This window comes from Saccopteryx bilineata, chromosome 5, assembly GCF_036850765.1.
Source record: "Saccopteryx bilineata isolate mSacBil1 chromosome 5, mSacBil1_pri_phased_curated, whole genome shotgun sequence".
Lineage (NCBI taxonomy): Eukaryota > Metazoa > Chordata > Mammalia > Chiroptera > Emballonuridae > Saccopteryx > Saccopteryx bilineata.
In genome coordinates, this window is record NC_089494.1 from 35,279,994 (window position 1) to 35,302,769 (window position 22,776).

Below are 22,776 nucleotides of genomic sequence, written 5' to 3' on the forward strand. Positions count from 1 at the left end.
TCTTCTAGGATGAGCTCAACTTTGCCTTCACTTACCATTAACTCGGGAGGAAAAATCAACTCCTGAGTTGGATCCAATGGTAGAAACTCCTCTTCTGAGAAGAGTTTTGAACGTGTCTTAAAAAGAGAAAGCACCAAAAGTTATTGTCATCAGCTACAGCCCTTTAAATCCTTTGTGGAATGAAGTGAGAAGAGAGACATATAGCCAGCCGACAGATCAAAAAGCAACTGGCCCGCCAGAGTCCTGGGCTCTAACACAGACCCAGTCCTCAGTAATCAGTGCATACGGCAGCGTGCCTCCAAAGCCCACACTCCCTGAAAGTCCCCTTCAGAGTCCGGGGAGAGCAGAGGAGGCAGGCAGCGCGCCAGGTACAGCTGAGAGCAACACCACTTCCCTGAGTGGCCACCTGTTCTTTCATCCTCCTAACCTCTCCACTGCACTTCTGGCCCTTGGAGAAAGACCTGAAGGAGGATTTTCCTTAAAAACTAAGAAACACTAAGGCATTGATGTGTTTTCTCTCCTACAGATAGTTGTACTTTGAACGAGAGTAATATCTGGAATGAAGAATGAAGCTGATAGGATAGGTGTGTGTGTGTGTGTGTGTGTGTGTGTGTGTGTGTGAGAGAGAGAGAGAGAGAGAGAGACAAAAATGGAGTAAGGATGGAAGAGGGGACATGTTGACATACCTCAAGCTTGACTTAACTTGGGTAGCCATTTATTCTTCCTAAAAGTCAATTGATCTCTGATCATGACCTGAGAAACCCTTATAAAAATTTACATTTCACTGACCTTATTTCCTTCCTCAAATTCCGGTAATTCATTTATTCCTTGATTCAAACAGCAAACCCCATTTTCTTTACTTTGACAGCAGCCAGAGGTCTAGTGGGTGAAAAAAACAAGTAACCAAGAACCTTATTGCTGATTCTACTAGGATTTTCTCCAGCTTTATTGAGGTATAATTGATAAGTAAAACTGTATACATTAAAGTGTACAATGTGATAACTTGATGTATGTATATTTTGTTAATTGGTTACCACAGTCAGGTTAATTAACACATTTGTTACCTCACATAATTACCATTGTGTGTTTGTGGTGAGAACACTTAAGGTCTATTCTCTTAGCAAATTTCAAGTACTGTACACAACACAGTAGAATTAACTATTGTCACCATAATTTAAAGCTCTTATAATAAAGTCTGGCAGATAGCAATAAATATTAACAATGGTTTGTTTTTAATATTAATATTTAATTAGTAATAAATATTAACAAGTATTATTATCATCACTCTATTCTTATTTGTGATGTACTGATTTCATAGTTTAACTTCCAAAGTGCAATCTTCTGTCCTTCGTTTCAAGGTTGTTTGTTCATCTATTCATTCCACAAATATTGACTGCGTATTCAATCGGTGAATGGTGACCAGCCTTGGAGACACATGGCTCTACTGTCAAGCAGACCAAAGGCTGATGAACAGACAGAGAGCAAATGGGTGGTCCCACCACAGTGTGACTAGTGCTGGGATGGGGCATGCACAGAGGGCTGCAGGAGCACAGGGTATCTGCCTCAGACAAACAAGGCAGGAACAGTGACCCATGGCCAATATCAAAGTGTGTGGGTGCTCATTGCCCTGACAAACAGGGCAAGCCCAGAGAATGAGGGTAAACACTCTGCCCGAGATCAGATAACCAACAACAATTACAGACCTTGAGATAAAAAGGAGCCCTGAGTCAGTACAAATGTGTATTCTCCTAATCATACCTGACAACCCCTTCCATTTTTGTCATTGAGGAAAACTATACTCAGTAATATATTCCTTTCTACTCACGTTACAGAAAGTCTTGCAGGCATCAATTATGGGCCTATATCCAGTGCAACGGCACAGGTTACCTGAAGGAGAAAACCCCGGCTCCGTTAATCAACGAAAGAGAGGCACAGACTGCGAAATGCATGAGGGAAATAATGCCCCCATCTTAGAAGGAAGCTTTGTTTGACATTTCAGTCCACCTAATCTACAAAGTCAGATTTTTTTCACCAGCCACTTGGGATATTTGGTTGATATATATAGTTATTGCAAAGAGTAAATGAGATAATTTTACATAACATTCAATGCAGTGTGCAGCACATGGCAGGTGTCTAATATTAATGTTCATCATCATCATAATCATTATTTAAAAATAAAAGCACACACATAACCTACCACCAAGGGCATCAGTTAGCTGATCCAAAGTGGGCTCCGGGTGGTTCCTGAGCAGCGTGTACATGGACATCACCATCCCAGGGGTGCAGAAGCCGCACTGCGTGCCGTGGCACTTGGCGATCCTCTCCTAGAAGGACAAGGTCAGACATGCAGAATCTCAGGCCCACCCCAGACCTGCTGAATTACCCCTGCCTTTTAACAAGGTCCCCAGGCAAGTTGTATGCACATTAGAGTTGGAGAAGAAGCCCCAGAAAGTCCTTCTCATCCTTGGGCTGAGTGGCCATGATTACTGGTCTTCACCAGCTTTTGAGTTTCATTCGAGGTCACCAGGAGAGTTAAAAATTCTCCAAAAGCAGCACCTAAGATCAATTGATTGAGACTCTCTAGGGGTATAACATGGGCATTTATTTTTTAAAGATTTCCAGGTAGACCCTGGCCAGTTGGCTCAGTGGTAGAGCATCAGCCAGGTGTGTAGATATCCAGGGTTTGATTCCTGGTCAGGGCACACAGGAGAAGTGACCATCCCACCCCCTCTTCCTTCTCTCTCTCTCTCTCTCTTTCCCTCCCACAGCCAAGGCTCCACTGGAGCAAAGTTGGCCCAGGCTCTGAAGCTGGCTCCATGGCCTCGGCCTCAGGCACTAGAATGGCTCCGGTTGCAACGGAGCATTGCCCCCTGGTCAGGCACATGCAGGAGTCTGTCGCTCTGCCTCCCAGCTTCTCACTTTAGAAAAATCCAAAAAAAAGAGATTTCCTAGGTGGTCTCAATTTGTAGTCTCAAATGGGAATCACTGAGATAAAGGTCACTCCCTGGAAGTCTTTCAGAGAAATGAACTGAATTCTACCCAAGTTCAGGGGGAAAAGAACCCAAACAAACAACAAAAATAAACCTCCAAGTATTTCCCAAGTCCCTTTATCTGCCTACTACTGCCCTAATGCACATAGAAGTTTGTTTACAAAGAGCCATTATTCACCCTGAAAACAATCAAGAAGGAAATATTGCCTTTATTTTTCTTCCAACCCTTTTCTGCCCCAGCATGTTCTCCTGGGACTCTTAACTTCAAAAGTGCAACCCTGTTTTGGAAGCTGTCTTCTGTCGACATTGCAACCAGGAGCTTCGCAACAGTTACAAAATGAAAGTAAGTATTTTCATGCCTGTGGATAGTGAAGTCTCCCAAGGGTATCCAGGCAGAATTCACTCCCTCGGGGTAATGAGGTTTCATAGAACATAAAACCCAAGATTTCTTCAAATTCAGAGAATTTGAAATTTGGCCATTTTCTATGTTACCCCAATCATTTTTCCCTCTTCAGCCTTCTGCTCATAAATGACGTTCATCAACTAGGTAAAGAATGTTAACGACAGTATTTCTATGGCAAACATAAATTATTGAAAGACTCAGAAGTTAGAGGTGTCCTTTCACTTGAGGCAAAGTTCTAAGAAGGTGCTGCACATTAGGAGAAAAGACAAAATTCAAGGACAATTCTGATTATCTGTCTTTTGAACAAGCTCTAAATTGAACAAATCTTTTTGGTAGCTAAGATTTTTTTTTTCTTTTTTAGAGAAAGAGAAGAATAGAGGAGGGGGCAAGGAAAGAGGGAGAGAGAGAGAGAAAGAATGAAAGAGTGATCAACTTGTTCCACTTATTTAGGCATTCATTGGTTGATTTGTATGTGTCCTGACCAGGATCAAACCCACAACCTTGGTGTATTGAGACGATGCTCTAACCAACTAAGCTACTTGACCAGGGTGGTGGTTGAGATTTTCATTCAATTTTAAAATCATGTTATTTCCTACTATATAAAAAAGGCAATAAAATTATACTCTTCAATGCACACAACTCTCATTTCTTTGTAAGGTTGAAAGATGTAAAGTGGAGAGTAGATAGGTCCCATCTAATTAGAACACAGAAAACAAACCCAGCGATTTTTTTTAAAAGAGGAAGTCCTCTTGTCTTCAGAAAGCATCTTCCCAAAAAGTCAGTCAGACATCTGCACAGCCCAGGTTTCAGTCCTGGTCCCCAGCTGAGTTTCACTGGTGGCTGACCAAGCAGGAGGGCCCAGACTGCTCTATTGTATCAATCTCAGGGACTCGTCGCAACAGTAATGATTTTCCAAGCTCAGAAATCCTATGCAGAAGAGCACCCCTCACCTGAACAGGATGAACTCTGGTCTTGGTGCTTCCTATGCCTTCTACTGTTGTGATGGCAGCACCATGCACGGAACAGATGGGGATCAAACAGGCGTTGGCTGGATAATGCCTTCAGAATGCAAAAGAAAAGCACAACACAAATTACACGGTATCCAATGGGAAAGGGGACCGAACATTCACCGAAAACCTCCAATAAGGAAGGTTTTGTATAATGTCCCAGGCTTTGTATATACATTTTATCCTTAGCTCATGTTCATTTTACAAAAGTAGAATCTGAGGGTCAGAGTGATTTGCTCAGGGACACAGCTGGAGCATCAGAGACAGGATTCAGTCAGACCTCCAAATTCTAACTCCAGAACAGTTTCCACTAACTTTGTTTTGTTCTCCTGAATGAGGGGCTGACACATTCCTCTCTAGTCACATGTGATTAATCACCTCGAGCACACTCCACCTCCTAGGCAGGTGCTGAGCCAGGCGCTGGTTGGGGAATAAAGTGAACGTGAAATTGTGCTTCAGGAGAAAGAGGGTGTATGATACAGAACTCCTCAACCCCACAAGCCTGTTCGAGAATGGCCAACTCAAAACCTCTCCTAAAATGTCCTCACTCACCAAACAAAACTATCAATGGCCAAGAAATACATGAAACACATGTTCAACCTCAAAATAACTGAGAATAATTCAAATTAAGCAATGAGAAACACCACTTTTGTCAAAGAAAATTATAAATAGTTTTTTTTTAATTGTCATATGCATTATTAGCAAACGTTTGAAAGAGAGAAACTTATGTAATGGTGAATAAGAATGTAAATTGATAGAGCTCTCTGGAGACATTTCACTGGAAAGCATAAAAACCTTTCAGCTGCATACAGCCTTTTACCCTGAAATTCCACCTGTATGCATGTACTATAAACAATCACAGATATATATATATATATATATATACAGATATATATATATATATCACTGACACATTGCTTATAATGAACAAATAAAAATCTAAATGATCACTATTTGAGGATTGATTGTGGTGCATTTAAGTGATGGAACATACACAATCATTAAAATTATATTTATATTTTCAAAAGATATTCATGAGAAGTTAAGCAAAATATATAGGTTTCTAAATGGTATATGCAGTATGCTTCTATATGTACACATACAAAAGAAAGATTAAAAGGATATTAATCACTTATAAATACATGTAAATATTTATTGAGTGCCTACTACATGCCAAGGAGAGTTCCCGATGCTAGGATTCATTGAATAAAATCCTTCCCCTTGTAGAGTGTACACTTAGTGAAGGGCAGATAGATAATACTTATGTACACAGACAATACATATATAAATTGTGATGGTGAGAAGTGCTAAAAAATAATTAATATAGGCTAAGGTAATAGGGAATTTCAGAGGTGAGATGGGGGGTTGCTATTAAGGGGTGATCAAGGAGGGCTGAGAATGTAACATTTTTGCTGAATCCAGACATGAACAGTTGCGAGGGAAACATTCCAGGTAGAGGAACAACACATGTACAGACCGTGAGGCAGAAATGAGCTTGGGATGTTTAAGGACAGAATGAGGGACAAACAAATAAACAAACAAAGCCAATGAAGCTGGAGCATTGTGAAGACAGGGAGTGATAGGATTCAAGGTTGAGAGAGAAGAAGGAACAAGGTATTGTAGATAATGATAAAAGACAGGAGGGACAGGAGTCTGAATATTGATTCCAAGGCAACCGATTGTTCAGGTCAGATGTATAAAGTTGTAAGAGACCCTTGACTCTCATTCTAATAAGCTTAACAAGTCATATAAGATTTATAGTCATGGTTTTAAAAAAAATTCATGAGATGCAAAGTATGTAGAGAAACTTAAATGAATTAAACTCTGTTAAGTGCAAACCCTTCATAAAGGAGAAAAGATATGGCTATTCTCATCTTTAACTGAAATGAACAGAGAAGAAGCACTCTGCTCTAGAGAGTAGTAGCATGAAACCAGACCAAATTTCAAACAACTTTTTATAGTTTTAAGAATTTATTATAATGGCAATTTAATTTATTTTTTATTAAATATTTTGGAGTGACATTGGTTAATAAGATTGTATAGGTTTCAAGTGGACATTTCTATGACACATGATCTGTATGTTGCATTGTGTGCCCATCACCCAAAGTCAAGCCACCTTTCGTCACCATATATTTGGCTCCCTTTACCTCCATCTCCTCCCCCATTCCCTTTGGTAACCAGCAGGTTATTGTTTATGTTTGAATCTCAGTTGTTAACAAACTTTTAGCAGCTATGTGGGGGCTGATGTAATTAAAATAAATTAAAATACAAATCTGGACTCACTGTTGCCAAATTCTTTCCCACCAGACTTTGACGTTTAATACCCCAAATATGAGAGCAAGGAGGGAGTGCTTAAAGAAACTCTCCAGGCATATTGGCTCTTAGACAAGGAAGACTTGGAGAGAGCAGGAGACCTGAGAGAAAACCACAGGCACTCCAGCTGCACAGAGTGTAGGACAGTTGCCACCCTCCAGTAGCTAAAGACAGATGGCATGGCTGCAAGAGATCTCCCAAAGCATAGCTACTGAGAAGAACTCCCAGTGACCAAAAGAGTAGGCAGCCAGGCTGTAAAGTTGAGAGGGATGTCCCAGGATTTAGGAAACAGCTGGTTTGGCTGTGGGATACAGGTAGACCTCTGAAATCTCACCAGTGCTTAGATCCTTTGCCATCATCTGAGATCTATGGAATGATGTAAAATGAGCTAACATATGCATAGGTGGTGTCCCAGAAAGGGGGGGGTGTGTGTGAGAGAGAATGGATATTTGAAGAGATAATGGCTTGAGAAGTTTCCAAAGCTGACAGAAGACATAAACCTACAAATCCAAGAAACTTGGCAAACATGTAAACTTACACTTAACGTCTTCTTTATACATGAAAGAGAAACTGTTGTGATCTGATTTATATTTGACACAGATCTTTCTGAGTGAGGTATGGGGAATGCATTTTATGGGACAAGGGTGGTAGCAGGGAGATCATTAGTAGGTTGTAATAGTATTATAAGAGTGTGGTGACGGCATTATCCTTCCCTGCCTTTTCAGCTCTTCTTTTCTTCCCTAGCCAGCATAGGGAATCAGACAGCCTTTTAACTTTCAACAGAGGATCTTTAGTTATTTGTTATCCTTACTGATGGCACATTTTTAATAATCTATTTATATTCCTGAGATGATGTTTATCTTGTTCATCACTGTGCCCCCAGTACCTAGCACAGTTCCTGTCACATAGTAGGTGCTCAATACTTATTTACCAAGTCAAGGAATAAAACAAAGTTTAAAACTACAAAAATTCAACCATATGTGTCCTTTGCTGCAAGGTACCTTATCTTCTTGGTAATGGGATTATATCGTGATATCATCACGGTGCAGGCACCACAGCCTCCCCCTCCACAGCCATACTTCGTTCCCGTGAGTCGGACTAGAAAAAGTACAGTTAAGGATAATGTGTTTTCCACAGTTTTCTTACCAGAATAGTACTGATCTTAGGAGACAACACTATTAAATACTTAAATATACACAGTGGTACCTTGAGATACGAGTTTAGTTCGTTCTGTAACCGAGCTTGTAAGTCAGCCAACTCGTATATCAAACAAATATCTCCCATTTAAAATAACTGAAATAGATTTAATCCGTTCCAGCCCTGTGAAACACCCCCCAAAATCCTAAATTATGAAAAAAGACATGTTTTTAATTAAGAAACACACATGTATACTTTACCAATGCATAACAAAATATATGAAATAAAAGAAAAAAGTGTTATTTAGTACTGGATTCTTACCTTGGAGACAGACGAGTGCGGCTAACGGAGGTGAATGGCGGAGGAGGAGGGAGGGAGAAAGGGATGCAGGCCCTGTAGACACGTAAATTAAAACTGCACTTTCTTAACACTAAATGTAAACTAAAACTGCATTTTCTTTACTTTAAACAACACTACAACTGCACTTTCTTTACTTAAAATGAAACCACAAAAACTTAACTGTAAAAAACTTTCTTAATTTTAATCTTAACATAAACTTAACATTACATATTTTTCATTTAATCATCACCTGTTTTTGCCTTTTTGGCTGCACTTTCGCTTGCAGGACTTTTGAATAAAAATCTATCCAAAGAGGTTTGCTTTTGCCTGCCTTTTAAAATGTTACAGAAATGTAAGTGTCATTAAAAAGTGCTGAAGCACGACCAGTTGAAACTTTTTCTGGGTGTTTCTTTTTAATGAAACTTGAAAGCTTCTCCCACATTCCACATTACCAGCATGTCTTTAATTTCACTTGTAAAAATCACTTCCTCTAACTCTACCTCCTCCTCACTACTAATCTCTTGCAGAAGCTCCATATGTTGCATCATCTGTAGCTCCTTCAACTCCTCAGTTGAGAGTTCCTCCTCATGTTCTTAGACAAGCTTGTTTATGTCACCCTCATCTACCTCCATACCCATCGACTTTCCAAAGGACACAATCTCCTCCAACCCTTCTACCCCAGTCTTGGTCTCTGATTTGAATCCTTCAAAGTCCCTGTCTGCAACAACATCAGGCCATAACTTTTTCCATGCCAAGTTCAAGGTTCTTCTTGTAACCTCTTGCTATGCCAAGTCAATACTGCATAAACAAATCACAGTGTTGTAGTGATCTTTCCAAAACTCTCAAAGGGTTAGATTTGTATTCTCAGTCACCTCAAAGCAGCAGCAGAACAAGTGCTTTGTGTAAAGCTTTTTAAAGTTGGAAATGACCTGCTGATCCATAGGTTGCAAGATTGAAGTCATTTTGGGTGGGAGGTAGAGGACTTTCATGAATTTGAACTCATCAAGAATGTCATCTTCAAGACCAGGTGGGTGGGCTGAAGCATTATCAAGGATTAGTAATGCTTTCATTGGGAGTTTATTTTCTTGAAGATATTTCTTCACTGCAGGACCCAAGATGAGATTTACCTATTCAATAAAAAACTGCCGCATAACCCATGCCCTAGCATTGGCGTGCCACATAACCTGCAGTTTTTCTTTAAGAATCTTGTGGGTCTTAAAGACTGGAGGATATTTGGAATGATACACTAGCAGTGGCTTTACTTTACAGTCACTACTAGCATTTGCACACAATGCAAGGGTCAGACAGTCCTTCATGGGTTTATGGCCTGGCAGCTTCTTCTCCTCTGTAGTGATGAAAGTACTCTGGGGCATTTTTTTCCAAAACAATCCTGTTTCATCACAGTTGAACACTTGTTGGGGGATGTAGCCTTCCTTTGTGATAAGTGCAGCAAAACGTGCGATGTACTCCTCAGCTGCCTTAACATCAGCACTCGCAGTTTCACCATGCCTCACCAGCAAATGGATGCCAGATCTCTTCTTGAAATTTTCAAACCAGCTGTGACTTGCCTTAAAGGTATCTTCTGCTGCCTCTTTTGAGGTTGATGGTTCTTTCTTCTTCAAGTCACCGTAAATAATATGTGCCTTTTCGCATACTGTATTACAGTCTGTCACTGTATCTCCTGCCAGCTTTTTCTCTTTCACCCATACCAGCAGAAGCTTCTCCATTTCTTCATGGATATTTGTCCTTAATTGGGATATGAAGATAAAGCTGCATGCTAAGCGAGGTGGTGAAACAAAGTATAAGGAGCTTGGTTCCCTGATTATGTTGTGACTCTGGTTTTCTAGACCTGATGTACCTACTTTGGATTCTTTTATGTGAGTATGACAGCCATGAGAATGTGCCTCTCACATGCCCTCTTCAACAGGGAGAGTAACTGACCAAGAGACCCAACAACTGCACTTTGAAATCTATGACTCCAGGTATCCCTCCCCATTTCCTTTCACTCAAGCATTTCTTTTAATAAGATTCTTGCACATTTAAACCCATTTTTAGGTCTCTGCTTCCCAGAGAACCTGAGCAAACACAATGAAAAAGGAACTATCTTCTATCTTGTTTATTGCTCTTGGGATTTTCTGTCACTCACAAGTGAACCATATTTGAAATATTACACATTAGTACCATGGATAACCAGAAAATCAGTGTTTATTATTTTCATGTCCAAAGATCTTGAATGACTTTCAGAAGATAGTTATTGATGTTTTTTAAGTGTGTACTCTTTTGAAAATTTCACTCTGTCCAGGAGAAAAAAAATGTACAAGGTCCCACTGTCATATAATTTTGTATATAATTTTATGAGGTCTACAGTACTCTAGAAACCCACTGGAGTTCATGCCTAGCAGGTTTTGAATCCATTCCTTAGATGACTTTTATTTAGAAAAGATTTATAAGGTATCACTCTCAGGGTTAATTTCTCCATCGTCTTTTTTTTTCATTAAATTTATTAGGTTGACACTGGTCAACAAAAGTATACAAGTTTCAGGTACACAATTCCACAACATATCATCTGCACACCACACTGTGTGTGCACCACCCCAAGTCAAGTCTCTGTCCATCACCATTTATTCCCCCTGTACCTTTCTGCACCTCCTCCCACCCTCCCCTAGCAAGGTGATTTTCCATTGTTCTGTTACTTTCATTTCAGGAGATTTCTGTGCTCTCTTTTTCTGATGGACATAATGACTAGTCCTCGAAGACAGAATGTCAATATTGTGACTCTTAATTCTAAAGGATGCTTAATTAAACTCTTTTTACATTCAGTGTTTTTATTCCCATTGCTAGTTTCTTCATTTGTAATACAATATATTATCTGCCAGAGAGAGACTGGAAAGAACTTGGATCTTCTGACAGTTATAATTGTGCACCGCTTTTAAAACAAAGATGTAGAAATTTCTCAAAGAACATAAAACCATAGTAGTAGAGACTATGACTCAGTGTAGCTCTGAAAAGATATTTGAAATATCACCTGATGAAGTTGTCAGAACCCCACTCCGCACACACACACAAACACAAAGCAAAGGATACGCTTCTTCCTCAGATATGGTAATAGCATTGTTTCAGGATCAACATTATTTTCTAGCACCTATACCGGAAGGAAAATAAAGAGTTATGCACACAAACTTGAGAGAGCTAGTGTTATTTCCATATTAGCAGACCTATGTTACCTTGATGTAAACGCACATTAATTAACTCGCATTTGTATATGCAACTTGATTGAATGTTTATAGAATATCTGTGATATACAAATCACTTCTCTTAAGTATAGACTCTGAATCTTGGGCCCCGCCATCACTTCGTCACTGTCCTTGGTCCTGAATCATCACTGTTCACTGTTCTCTAAGTGGTTGTTTCTACTAATAAGAACAATAGTGACTCCTGTCCAGCTTCTCCAAGAAAGTCTAAATCGAGTAAAGGAATATATATTAGTAGAAAAGAATAAGGGAAAGAGAGAGAGAGAAAGAGAGAGAGAGAGAGAAAGGGAGAGAGGCTTCTGGAATAAATAGCTTTTGAGAAACTGAAATCATCTTTTTAAAAGACGCATTTGCTTATTATGCTCAAAGAATGAGTTTCCAGAAATAGGTCACAATCAACCATGGACCCCAAATAAAAAGAGAAAACAGAAGAGAAGATAAAACACGCATATCTAGTGACACAAAGATGTATGAGCAAGGGCACCTAACAAGCAAGTCTGTGGGTGCCTCACAGCAGCACATCAGTAAAACAGCACCCAAGAGATGAGATGGTATGGCTGAAATGTCACAATTGGTTGTTTTGCAAAGTAATAAAGTTTTCTTTTTTTGTTTAAAAATTAGGGTTTCTTTTACATTCACAAATAAAAGCATGGCTTGTTTCACAATTTCAGAAGTAGAGTTCCTCTTTCACCATGTTTCACTAATTTTTTTTTCTGGTAAATTAATTTTCTTTCTAAAAAAATTTTCTACTTCTGGAAAGTAGATGAAGAGGAGACATGTGCCTCCTCATTCTTAATTCTAAGGGGCCAAATTCTAGGCAAAGAAGACATGTGCCAATTGCCTAGGTCAGGTATATGCCTTAGAGGAGTCTGCAATATACTGAGGGAGATGTGATTGTGTGTGTGTGTGTGTGTGTGTGTGTGTGTGTGTATGCACGCGCGTGCTTATACTGTAATACAGGGGAGTGCCCCAGGCATCCCAAGCTTAATTAACAGTCAAATGGAACTTTTTTATTTTACTCCCTGCCTTCTTTTTTCTAACTTGTTTAATAGCTTTACCATCTGCTTAGGTCATTCAAGATTAGAAATCTTAGCTATTTTCCACTTTTTCTTTCTTCCCATCTGCCACAATCAGGGTCACCAAGTTCTGCTAGTTATACTTCCAAAATGATTCTCTAGACACCCTTCACTTCTACGACTGCTCCCTGAATTCAACCCTTATTACCTCTTGCTTGACCAAATAAAATAGCTCCCTAACATGTACCCTGCCTCCATTCTTGGCACCTGTGATATGACCCTCTATATACCACTACCAGAGCAACCTCTCTAAAATCCAACTCCGATCATCTCCTATATCTGCCTAACTTATCACAGGTTCTTGGCTGCCTAACTGCCATGCTGAGAATTCCTTAATCACTTGGGTGACTTGTTAAGATGAAACCCCGTGGAGTCAGAATTACTGGAAGAGCGAACCAGAAAACATAAATCTTTACTGAGAACATTGAGTAGGTCTTAGGTGAATTTATATTCTAGAGTACCTGGAATACAAGAAGGGATTCAAACTTCTTGGAATAGCCTGCAAGGCTTCTTTGATAAACATCCCATCATCTCCTGCCACTCAAGCCATGTGCCTTGAACTCCACTCACATGGGGGAACCAGCCAATCCCAGCAGTACATGGACCTTTATCCTTCACTATATGTGAACATAGACTTCCTTCTGTCCTGAAAGTCCTCCATTTCTTCTAGCTTAACAGAATTTTATGTCATTCAAAGCCCCTCTTAAAAACGCTCTCTTGTTGGGGGCTTGTTGCCCTCTTATATCCCACTCTGCTCCAAGAAGCCATTCTTTTCTGTGCTCCCATGACCAGTGTTTACACATATTTCACAGAAAGTTTTACCTTGCATCATAACTATTTGTGATGTACAAGCAAGCCTCTCTTGATCCCTGAGAGAAACTAACATCTACTATTCTTCTTTGTCGCAAATACTGAACTAGGTGTTAATGAGATATCATAGGGACATAATACATGTTAATTAATTTAAATTAATAAGTTGAACATGCTATGTACAATTAGCTATGAGAACACTAAGGAGGAAAGAATGATTTCTCACCAGCTGGGACATCTGGACAGAAGAAAAGAAAGACAAGTATAGAAGTGCCACTAATGGTGGCAGGAACTATTGGTTGTCTAGTCCACTATTCATTCTCCCTTTTTGCTTGCTGCCTGAAATAGGGATGAAATGGCTGGAACTCCAGCAATCATTTTAGACCATAAAGAAACATATTAATGACAGCAGAGGAAAAAGAAATAAGGAACCTGGGTCCCAGATGACATTAAAGCTTCTGGACTAACCTTGTGTCTCTCCTCAGATATCCTTTCTTTAAAAATAAAAAAGTGATTTATCTTGTTTGAACCACTGTTAGCTTTAAATTTGTACCATTTCTAGCTGAAAATAATTCTAATTAATACATATGTTGGCAAAGCCACAGAAACTCAATTTTAATGGAGAGACAGGATCTGGGTAGCCTAGATAGCAAAGAATAGTATTATAGGTTTGAGACATATTTTTAGAAGGAATTAATGGAAGCAGCAGGCCTTGCTTGTTTGGGTATTTGTTCCAGATGTTCAAGAGATCAGAGTTTGGCTCAAAATGCCACTGGCTTGAAATATGTTTATTTTTCTTGATTTGGTGCATGTCATATTTGGAGGAGGGACTCAGGAGGTGGAATCTAGCATGCACCCTCCCCTGGGAAGTGCTGGAGTGAAACAGGGAGGTCAGGATTAAGATAGTGGCTGGGGTGTGGGATGGGGTGGAGAGGGCATGAAGAACAGAGCTACTCCCTGACTCTGGTTTGGAGACATGATACCATTCCTCGGGTCAGGGTCATCACATGTTCTTGTCTCAGGACAGCGTTGGGTGTTGCAAGAACAGTCTGTCCCTCAGTATTCCCACCAGCCTTTTGGGAAATTTCAAGTTCACATTGCACAAGGTTGAGAAATCACTTTCCTTTGTGCAGGGCTGAGGGGTCCTGGCCAGATCCAAGACAGAGGCAGGAAGAAGAAAGAGAAAGGAGACCAGGGGGAGAGAGAAAGGAGGTAACAGAATGGAAATAAGGGAGGGAGAGATGTAGGTGTGAAAGAACAGGTTGTCAGGCAGAAGAGGGAAGAAAGGTGTGTATTGCGGGACACTGTCAGTGGAGAAGAACAATAACCAGTGGTGGGACTCAAATAATTTAACAACCAGTTCTCTGTCCTAATGACTGCTTTTGTTTTTAGTATAAAAAATAGATATACCAAAAGGTGGTTTATTATTTCATGTATTTAATACTTAAATAAGAACAATAAAAGAGGTACACAAAACTAAATTATAAGGAAGAGTTATAAAATATTAATGAAAAAGTATTAAATAATACCTGACCAAAAAAACAGTAAAACTGTTACTTAAGATATCTCCATATTACTTCTTGATTGGCGTCTTCACTTGCAATTTTCTTTGCTTTTATCTGAGCATCATCGTCTGTGTGACTTATCCTTAACCATCTTTTCACTGTAGTAGTAGGATCCCATTTCTTTAGAGGTAGGCTGATTAGACTAGTAGTCATTGTGTTTGATATATATTAGAAACGGGGGTTCTTGTCTCTGAACATACTATGTTCATCTTTGAAAAACCCCACCCTAGAAAGAACCCTGATTACAAGTGCCATTTTAACAACTGGTTCGCCGAACTCAACCAAAAATTAGGTTATCAGTTTCACCAGACTGGTGCAAGATAGCTAAATCCCACCACTAACAATAACCCACGGCAGAATTAAAGCAGAGAAGGAGGTCCCAGGGTACAGGCAGCGAAGACACTTCTGCCTGAGCTTCAGGCTGCTTTAAAGTTCATTTTCATTGTTGGTTTTTCCTGCCAAAGCCACCCCCACCCTCTCCGCTTTTCTCTGAATTACAGCTGTCCCAGCAGCCCAGAAGCATCCCCTGGCAGGCCTGTAACCAAAACCCCAGGAAACACTAGCCTGTCCAGATTCTTATGTTGGTATCAATACCGTTCCTTTTGTTGAGCAAATAATGTGTCGGCCCCCTTGATACTTCTGGGCAGGTTCTGTCTCTATGCATGAAGTCCAGATACTGAAAATCATCAGATGTTTACTGTGTGCCAAGTACCTTGCTAATCATTCTCCATGGAATTTAATTTTCACCCTAATTCCATGGGAGAATGCATTGTTACCATCCATTTTGCAGAGAGGAAAACTGAGGCTCAAAGGTATTAAGCAACCTGCCTGAGGCTCCTGAGCTGCTGAGTGGCAGAGCAGACAAGGCGGGATTCACACCCATGTCTAACGAGTTTGAAAGCACACATCTTTGACCTCCACACCTCACTGCCACATCGGATGGCGTGCCTTAGTGCCAGAGCTGTGTTAGAGAGCAGCATCTAGGATACATGATTTGTTCATGGGTTCTTCCCCCCTCAAACTCCGTGTTAACCAAGAAATCTGTTTTGGGGGGCCCCTGGTAGAGCAAGTCAGACTTCAGAAATCTCTCTGCAATTAAATCTCTGACCAATGGACAATGGCTTTAGACCAGGGGTTGGGAACCTTTTTGGCTGAGAGAGCCATGAACGGCACATATTTTAAAATGTAATTCCGTGAGAGCCATACAATGACCCGTGTACGTTATGCATTATCCAATAAAAATTTGGTGTTGTCCCGGAGGACAGCTGTGATTGGCTCCAGCCACCCGCAACCATGAACAGGAACAGTAGGAAATGAATGGATTGGAATATCTGAGAATGTTTTATATTTTTAACGTTATTTTTAATTAAAGATTTGTCTGCAAGCCAGATGCAGCCATCAAAAGAGCATCTTCTGGCTCATGAGCCATAGGTTCCCTATCCCTGCTTTAGACCCTACCCAGTGGTACCTTTTGGAAACTTGGAGGGATTTCACAAAAAGACCGCAGGCCAATCACATCACTTATTCTCCTAATTGGCTTCTATACTTCCTTTTAAGGGCAAATTTTTAAACCCACATGTCATGCTCTGCTCAACTTCAAGACCCCTCCTCCCTGCTGCTTTCTCTCTCACACTTTTCCCAACAGCCTCTTCCCCCTGAACCAGAAACTTTATTCTAATTTTGCCCATGTGACAATCAGGATTTCTTGCCACAATTAAAGCACACACTTAACAGATATTGGAAGGGAGGGGAACAGATATGGAAAGGGAAAAGGTGACGTGATTTCTTTTAACAAAGTAATTGCAAAATCAACCTCTCTATAATGTACTTTCCAAATGACCTCAGGATATTTGGTTTATAAATCAAGCCCATAGATAAAAATCAGCTTATCTTTTAAAAAAAAATCAATAGAGCACTAACTGTTGTTAGCCAAAACCCTTACAATTGCCTACAAAGCCGAGCTAATCTGGCCCTGGCCAGTCTCCAGCCCCACCAACCTCCTTGCCATCCTGCAAGCACGCAGAAATCCTTGTTACTGAGGACCTTTGCACCTCTGCTCCCTCTGCCTAAAATACCTCCAGATTTTGCATGGCTTGTTCCCTACTTCACACCAGTCACTGCTCAAATGGCACCCTTCAGAGAGGCCGCAACATCCATCCCAACTAAAGTATCAGCTCCTGCTACTCTGTCTCACTTTTCTTTTTTATCTTAGCAGTTATCACTGTCTGACATTATACATTCCAGCTCATTTGTATGCCTGTTGTCTGTTTCCCAGCACAATGTAAACTCCATACAAGTCGGGATTTTGTCATTTCTGTGTTCTGCTGTATCCCCTGAGCTGGGGACACTGCCTGGCATCAAGTAGACCCTTAAGAAAAACCCGATTAAATAAATACTCATTATCACTCTGTGATGGTCGTAGTTTCATTCCCTTTTAACAGAGGAGCTGAGGCTCTGAGAGATTAGGGAGCCTCAACAAAAGTTAAAGCTGGACTTGAACTCTTGTTTGTTTAAATAAAAAGGCCAGGGCTGTACTTACTATACCATTCGGTTATGCAAAAGAAGAAAACATGACATAATGTTAATACTTTCCCCCACTGCCACATGTCATTCTTGCCGCAGCCTTGCCAGGGGATCCCATTACAGAAGAGGAAAAACAAGCTGCTCTTATCCAGTGTGGAAACCAGACAGCAGGGGTAGAGGCGGGTTTTATGAGGCCTAGAGCTTGTAGTTTGAGGTGGGGTGGAGGGGAGTCCTCTTTAAGAAAAGTAATACAAAACCACAAATGCTAATTTAACCTCAGGGCCTTTGAACAGGTCTCACATGGGAGGCCCTGCTGCTCGACCTCCATTGACTTCCTGGCCAGTCCCTCGTGCCAGTCGGGGAAAGTGCTGTGGCTTCTGTGGCCCAGAAGCAGGGGTCACAGGTGGCTCCGAAAGCCCTGGCACTGTGGAAAGGTAAGCAGTATGGCTTGGTTGTCAGCTCTTAAGGAAGCCCCTTAACCTTTTTTCCTCGGTTTCCCCCTGCAAAATGATGCCAATATGCTGGGACAACGTTAAGAGTGAGCAGAGTCTAGGACTGTGTGTGGTGGGAGGGGGGGGGGGAGGCAGGGGGAATCGGGAAGGGAAGGTGTTTTAAAGGATGCCAGGGATTTCGCTTCTCCCGAACGACCACGTTGCCTGAACTGTCCCAGAGGATCTGCAGAGCCAGCCTGGCTTCTGAGGAGAGCACAGAGGCCACGCCAGCAGTGGACCCAGTGAAGACCAAGTCCCGGAGCCCAGCATTGGTTTTAGCTCTGCCAGGAACTATCTGTGACTTCAGAAAGTTATAATTGTATTATCTGGGAAAGGATGGGAGTGGTCTGAATTAGTTCAACGGGATGGTCCTGTCCCAACTCTAAACTGCTCCCTGCTCATCCAAACACACTCCCAGAGCTGAGGAGTGTGTTTGTCCATAGATTGCTCTCAGTCTGTTGAAAGACATTCTCCTTTCCTTTCCGGTGGGGTTTTGACGGAGGGATTTGGGAGTGCTGACCTCGATGAGTAAGAATGACTCTAGCTCTTCTTGTTTACGGGATGGGATGGGGTGGTTATCAGCCTGTGCGTCCTGGACTGAGAGGGGAAAGGAACATCAGAAAGGTGGGGGCCGAAGATCCCGGGCAGTCCCTAACTCATGCCTTCCCCGCCCCGGGGGTGGAAGCGGGGGTGCACAGGCGAGTCCGCCTTAAAACCACAAGTTCCGTGCGCGCATCAGAGCTCTGAGCACGGCGGGGTGGACAGGAGCCCCTCCCCGCGGTTCCCGAGGGTCTGGGTGCCCCGGCAGTCCCGCGGGCGTGCTCACCTTGCGGCCGTTCACGTAGAAGAGCAGCTCGGCCGCCCTGTCCATGGTGGTGGCACGCAGGTTCCTCTGCGGGGACTCGAGATCCGAAGGCACTGAGGAGATGTCGCTGGCACCTGAGACCCCGGCGAGGCTGCGCGGGCTAGTGAGACCGGGCTGCTGGCGCCGGAAATCAAGCCAAGCCGGATGGGGAAAGTCCTGATGAAGGTCAAGTTCGGCGAGCGCCTTCCAGTTAAACTCTTCCCCGCAAAGTTAGGACGTCGGTGGAGCGCCCCACCTGCACTGTCACCCCCTTGCCCGCAGCGCTTAGCGTCTGTGCTGCCCCCCTGCCTCTTAGCAGGTGCTGCAAGTCGTGTGACGGTCTCTTGGGCCGTCTAGTATCATTACCTATCTTAAGTGGTTTACCAGCTAGATTGCCAGGCCCGGAACAATTTTGTTTTGTTCTGGTGTTTTGTACTTCCCCTCCCACCACGCCTTCGGCAGTCACGAGCCTTTTAGTTAATAAACAATCACGCTTGTTCCAACTACACAGGAAAGGAGCTTAAGGACAACAAATGGTTTTACAATTTTATCTGTTTTATAATTATTCAAGTTTATTTTCAAAATCAAGAGCTACCTTAATATGTAAGTAAACTTCAAAAATAGTTTGATCACTATTAACAGTTTAGTAAATCATGACAAAGTTTATTTGCTAAATATCAAGAGAAGTGAAACAACTTGTAAAACTTTAAAAACGGAAAATGCTGAAAAACATAAAAATAAAAATCACCATAAGCCAACAACTTGGAATTTACCAGTTAACTTTTTGGGTCTATCTTCACACTTTGAAATCTACACTGTAATACCTTTTAAAAATTCAAATGGAACAAAACTAGTTATTTCCCAGACTTATTTTACATAATACTGGAAGTTTGAAGGAGGAGAGAGAAACTCCCAGCCTCCTGTTTGCTTCCTATTCCCGAGCACCACGTTAACGGTTCCCTCTGGCAGGAACAACCGCTTCAACAGCAGGTTGGCTCCAGTTGGCAGCTTTTTCACATTCTTGGTTTTGTCATAGCCCTTCAGGGTAACAGCAACGCCCAGTTGCACACCTTCCCCGGAGTCCTGGAACTCTACCTCCAAGCCTTTCAATGCCATCCTTTCCTTTTTGTTCACTCGGCCCCAGAGGTGGTGAATGCTCCCCATAGTTACTTCCTGATATTCTACTGGGCCCTTTTGCCTTCTCAGTTCTTGTCAGTTCTCTAGTACATGGTTAACAATTTATAGAGTAAGTAGGTATCTGCCCTTGGCTAGACCCTAACAAATACAATCTCCATCAATGCCAAAAGTCACTGGACAAAATTAAACGCTTATTTCTGATTTTTTTAAAAACGCACTCAATAAAGTAATAATTGTTAAATACTTGAATGTGATTATAAATACACATTAGCAGCTTAGAACTCAGCGTCATTTATTTAATGAAGTAAAACCAGAGGCATTCCCATGAAAATCAGGAAAAGCACACAGGAAAACCCACTATTCCCACCACTTGCTTCACATGTATGTACTCAAGGCAGCAGCCATGAGATTAGACAAGAAAAGGCAAAGAGCAGCGTGAGAGATGAGGGAAACAGAGGGAAACAAGCTAGAGGGAAAGCTAGCTTGGTTCTCAGGAGATACATCTGGAAAATACTACAAACAACATAATAATTAATATACAGAAATCAACAGTCTTCATATAGGCAAATCATAATCAATTAGAAGAGAAAATCAAAGAGAAGATTCCAAATATATTACTAAGATAAACAGTAAAATACCCTCAGGCTCTCTCAAACACTATATAATTCGCCCCTAGTCTGTAACCAGTGCTCTTCTCCCCCAGAGAAGTGCCCGGCAGGGTTCCTTTCTTCCTTTCAATAAAGCCTGTTACTCTGGTCTTTCGGACTCCCATGGATTCCAACAGTACCAAACTTTGAGAAGAACTGCTGTAAGAGTACAGCATCCCACAGAACTTACTCATAGTATCAACAGTGTGGGTTGAATTGGGGCCAGCGGCTCTTTCTTTTTTTTCTTAAAGAAACAGCTGACACAGTTTGGCACCCTGACATTCTTTGTTCCCTTTCCTTCTCTTCAATTATTTTCAGCCTTTAGACTTCCAGAGTCATTCTCTGAAATTATATTTTTGTTCCTATTGCTTATTTCTATTTTTTCTCCCATGAGATTTGTCTTTTCTTCTTTTCCCTTCCTATGCAAATTATTTTCCGTATTAGGTAGTCATGTTTATCAACCTTTTTATTTGGTAACAGTAAGAATCAAGAAATGCGTGAAACCTCTGAGGTAAACTTTGCAATTCCCCTAACGTCTCTATAATTTAAAGAGTTTGGTAGTGGGCATAAAAAGACAGACTAGACAGAAAAAATTGAGGAATAAATTTAAATGCATATGGGAATATAACATTTTTAAAAGGTGGCATTTCAAATAAATAAGTAGTGGAAAACATAGACTTTTTAATTAATGGGGAGTCAGGTTGAAAAAAGGCCAAATTGCATTCATACCTCAAACCATACAATTGAACACAATCTACATGAATCAGAAATTTAAATGTAAAAACAGGAAAATGTGTTTATAATCTTTGAACAGTAAGAACATTGATTCTTACTGTTACCAAATATCACCAGTAACAAAGTAAAAGGTTGATAAACATGACTACCTAATATGGAAAATAATTTGCATAGGAAGGGAAAAGAAGAAAAGACAAATCTCATGGGAGAAAAAATAGAAATAAGCAATAGGAACAAAAATATAATTTCAGAGAATGACTCTGGAAGTCTAAAGGCTGAAAATAATTGAAGAGAAGGAAAGGGAACAAAGAATGTCAGGGTGCCAAACTGTGTCAGCTGTTTCTTTAAGAAAAAAAAGAAAGAGCCGCTGACCCCAATTCAACCCACACTGTTGATACTATGAGTAAGTTCTGTGGGATGCTGTACTCTTACAGCAGTTCTTCTCAAAGTTTGGTACTGTTGGAATCCATGGGAGTCCGAAAGACCAGAGTAACAGGCTTTATTGAAAGGAAGAAAGGAACCCTGCCGGGCACTTCTCTGGGGGAGAAGAGCACTGGTTACAGACTAGGGGCGAATTATATAGTGTTTGAGAGAGCCTGAGGGGATACTGAGGCAAAAGTCCTGGTATGTTCAGAATGCTCCTCCTTGGGGGGCTTCGAGCATGTGGGTGTTGAATCAAAAGTCCTGGTATGTCCGGAGCCCCTCCTTGGGGTGGCTTGTCAGCTTTTTGGAATTCCTCTGTCTCAGGGGCGATAGTCCAGTAAGGGTGAGGTCTGACAGATAAGCAGAACATCAAGAAGGCAGTTTGGAATACACATATCTATCATTTCTCAACTCTGTGGTTACATATAAAAAAAAAGGCAGTTATTAATTTTATAATATACGGTAAGGGGTGATGAAGAGAAAGGGGAGAAAAAATTGGAAAATTATTGATTCTTCTGGAGAGAACTCAAGAAAAGAACCTTGCCAAGCCAAGTTCTTCATCCAGTTAAGGAGGTCGTCAATTTCCATGCTGTGGGAGGTCTGAACCAGGCGATGTCCTCGAAAACCTGAGTGAGGAAGTAGAATAATTTTGCAAGGTAATAATTGTTAGTTGCTTGCTGCGAGTGCTGATTGAACAGGGTGACATGGTGATACACGGTCTCCTGGATGAGCCTCCTGAGACGTGCTGGTCTGGTTCCTCTTGAATGAAAGGACATGTGGGGATTTTTAGAGACAGGGAACCTGTTGATGTAAGTTTTTAGAAGGACTGAATATGTGTTGTTTAAAAGGAAGGGGGTTTGAAGAACATTCAAGAGGGAACTTCTCGGGCTGAGGGGCAGCTTCTTTCTGCTGTCATCCCTACCTATTTGATATTTCCCTCGTGAAGTTCTCCTTGGGGTATTGGGGAATAGGAGTGTAGGAGCATTTGTTTGTAGGTAATCCTAGAGATTTCTCTCAACCAGGCCTGTAGGAATTTGATTACAAAAAAAAAGAGGCAAGTATTTGGAGATCAGGAATGCAGAGAT

The 22,776-nt window shown here is 41.3% G+C and overlaps 1 protein-coding gene across 1 annotated transcript in view; it reads right to left on the reverse strand.

The window, feature by feature from the left end:
* The window catches only part of LOC136337559 (aldehyde oxidase), a 76,676-nt gene extending 57,495 nt beyond the window's left edge, over positions 1–19,181 (reverse strand). Inside the window, exons 1-8 of the mRNA XM_066278896.1 lie at positions 18,732–19,181; positions 11,274–11,331; positions 7,715–7,811; positions 4,344–4,452; positions 2,198–2,324; positions 1,826–1,887; positions 790–879; positions 36–116 (exon numbers count right to left, since the gene is read on the reverse strand). Of these exons, the coding sequence (XP_066134993.1) occupies positions 36–116; positions 790–879; positions 1,826–1,887; positions 2,198–2,324; positions 4,344–4,452; positions 7,715–7,811; positions 11,274–11,331; positions 18,732–18,776 (669 nt within the window). The 5' untranslated portion in view covers positions 18,777–19,181. The remainder of the gene's footprint in view (positions 1–35; positions 117–789; positions 880–1,825; positions 1,888–2,197; positions 2,325–4,343; positions 4,453–7,714; positions 7,812–11,273; positions 11,332–18,731) is intronic.
* Between the last annotated feature and the right edge of the window lie 3,595 nt (positions 19,182–22,776).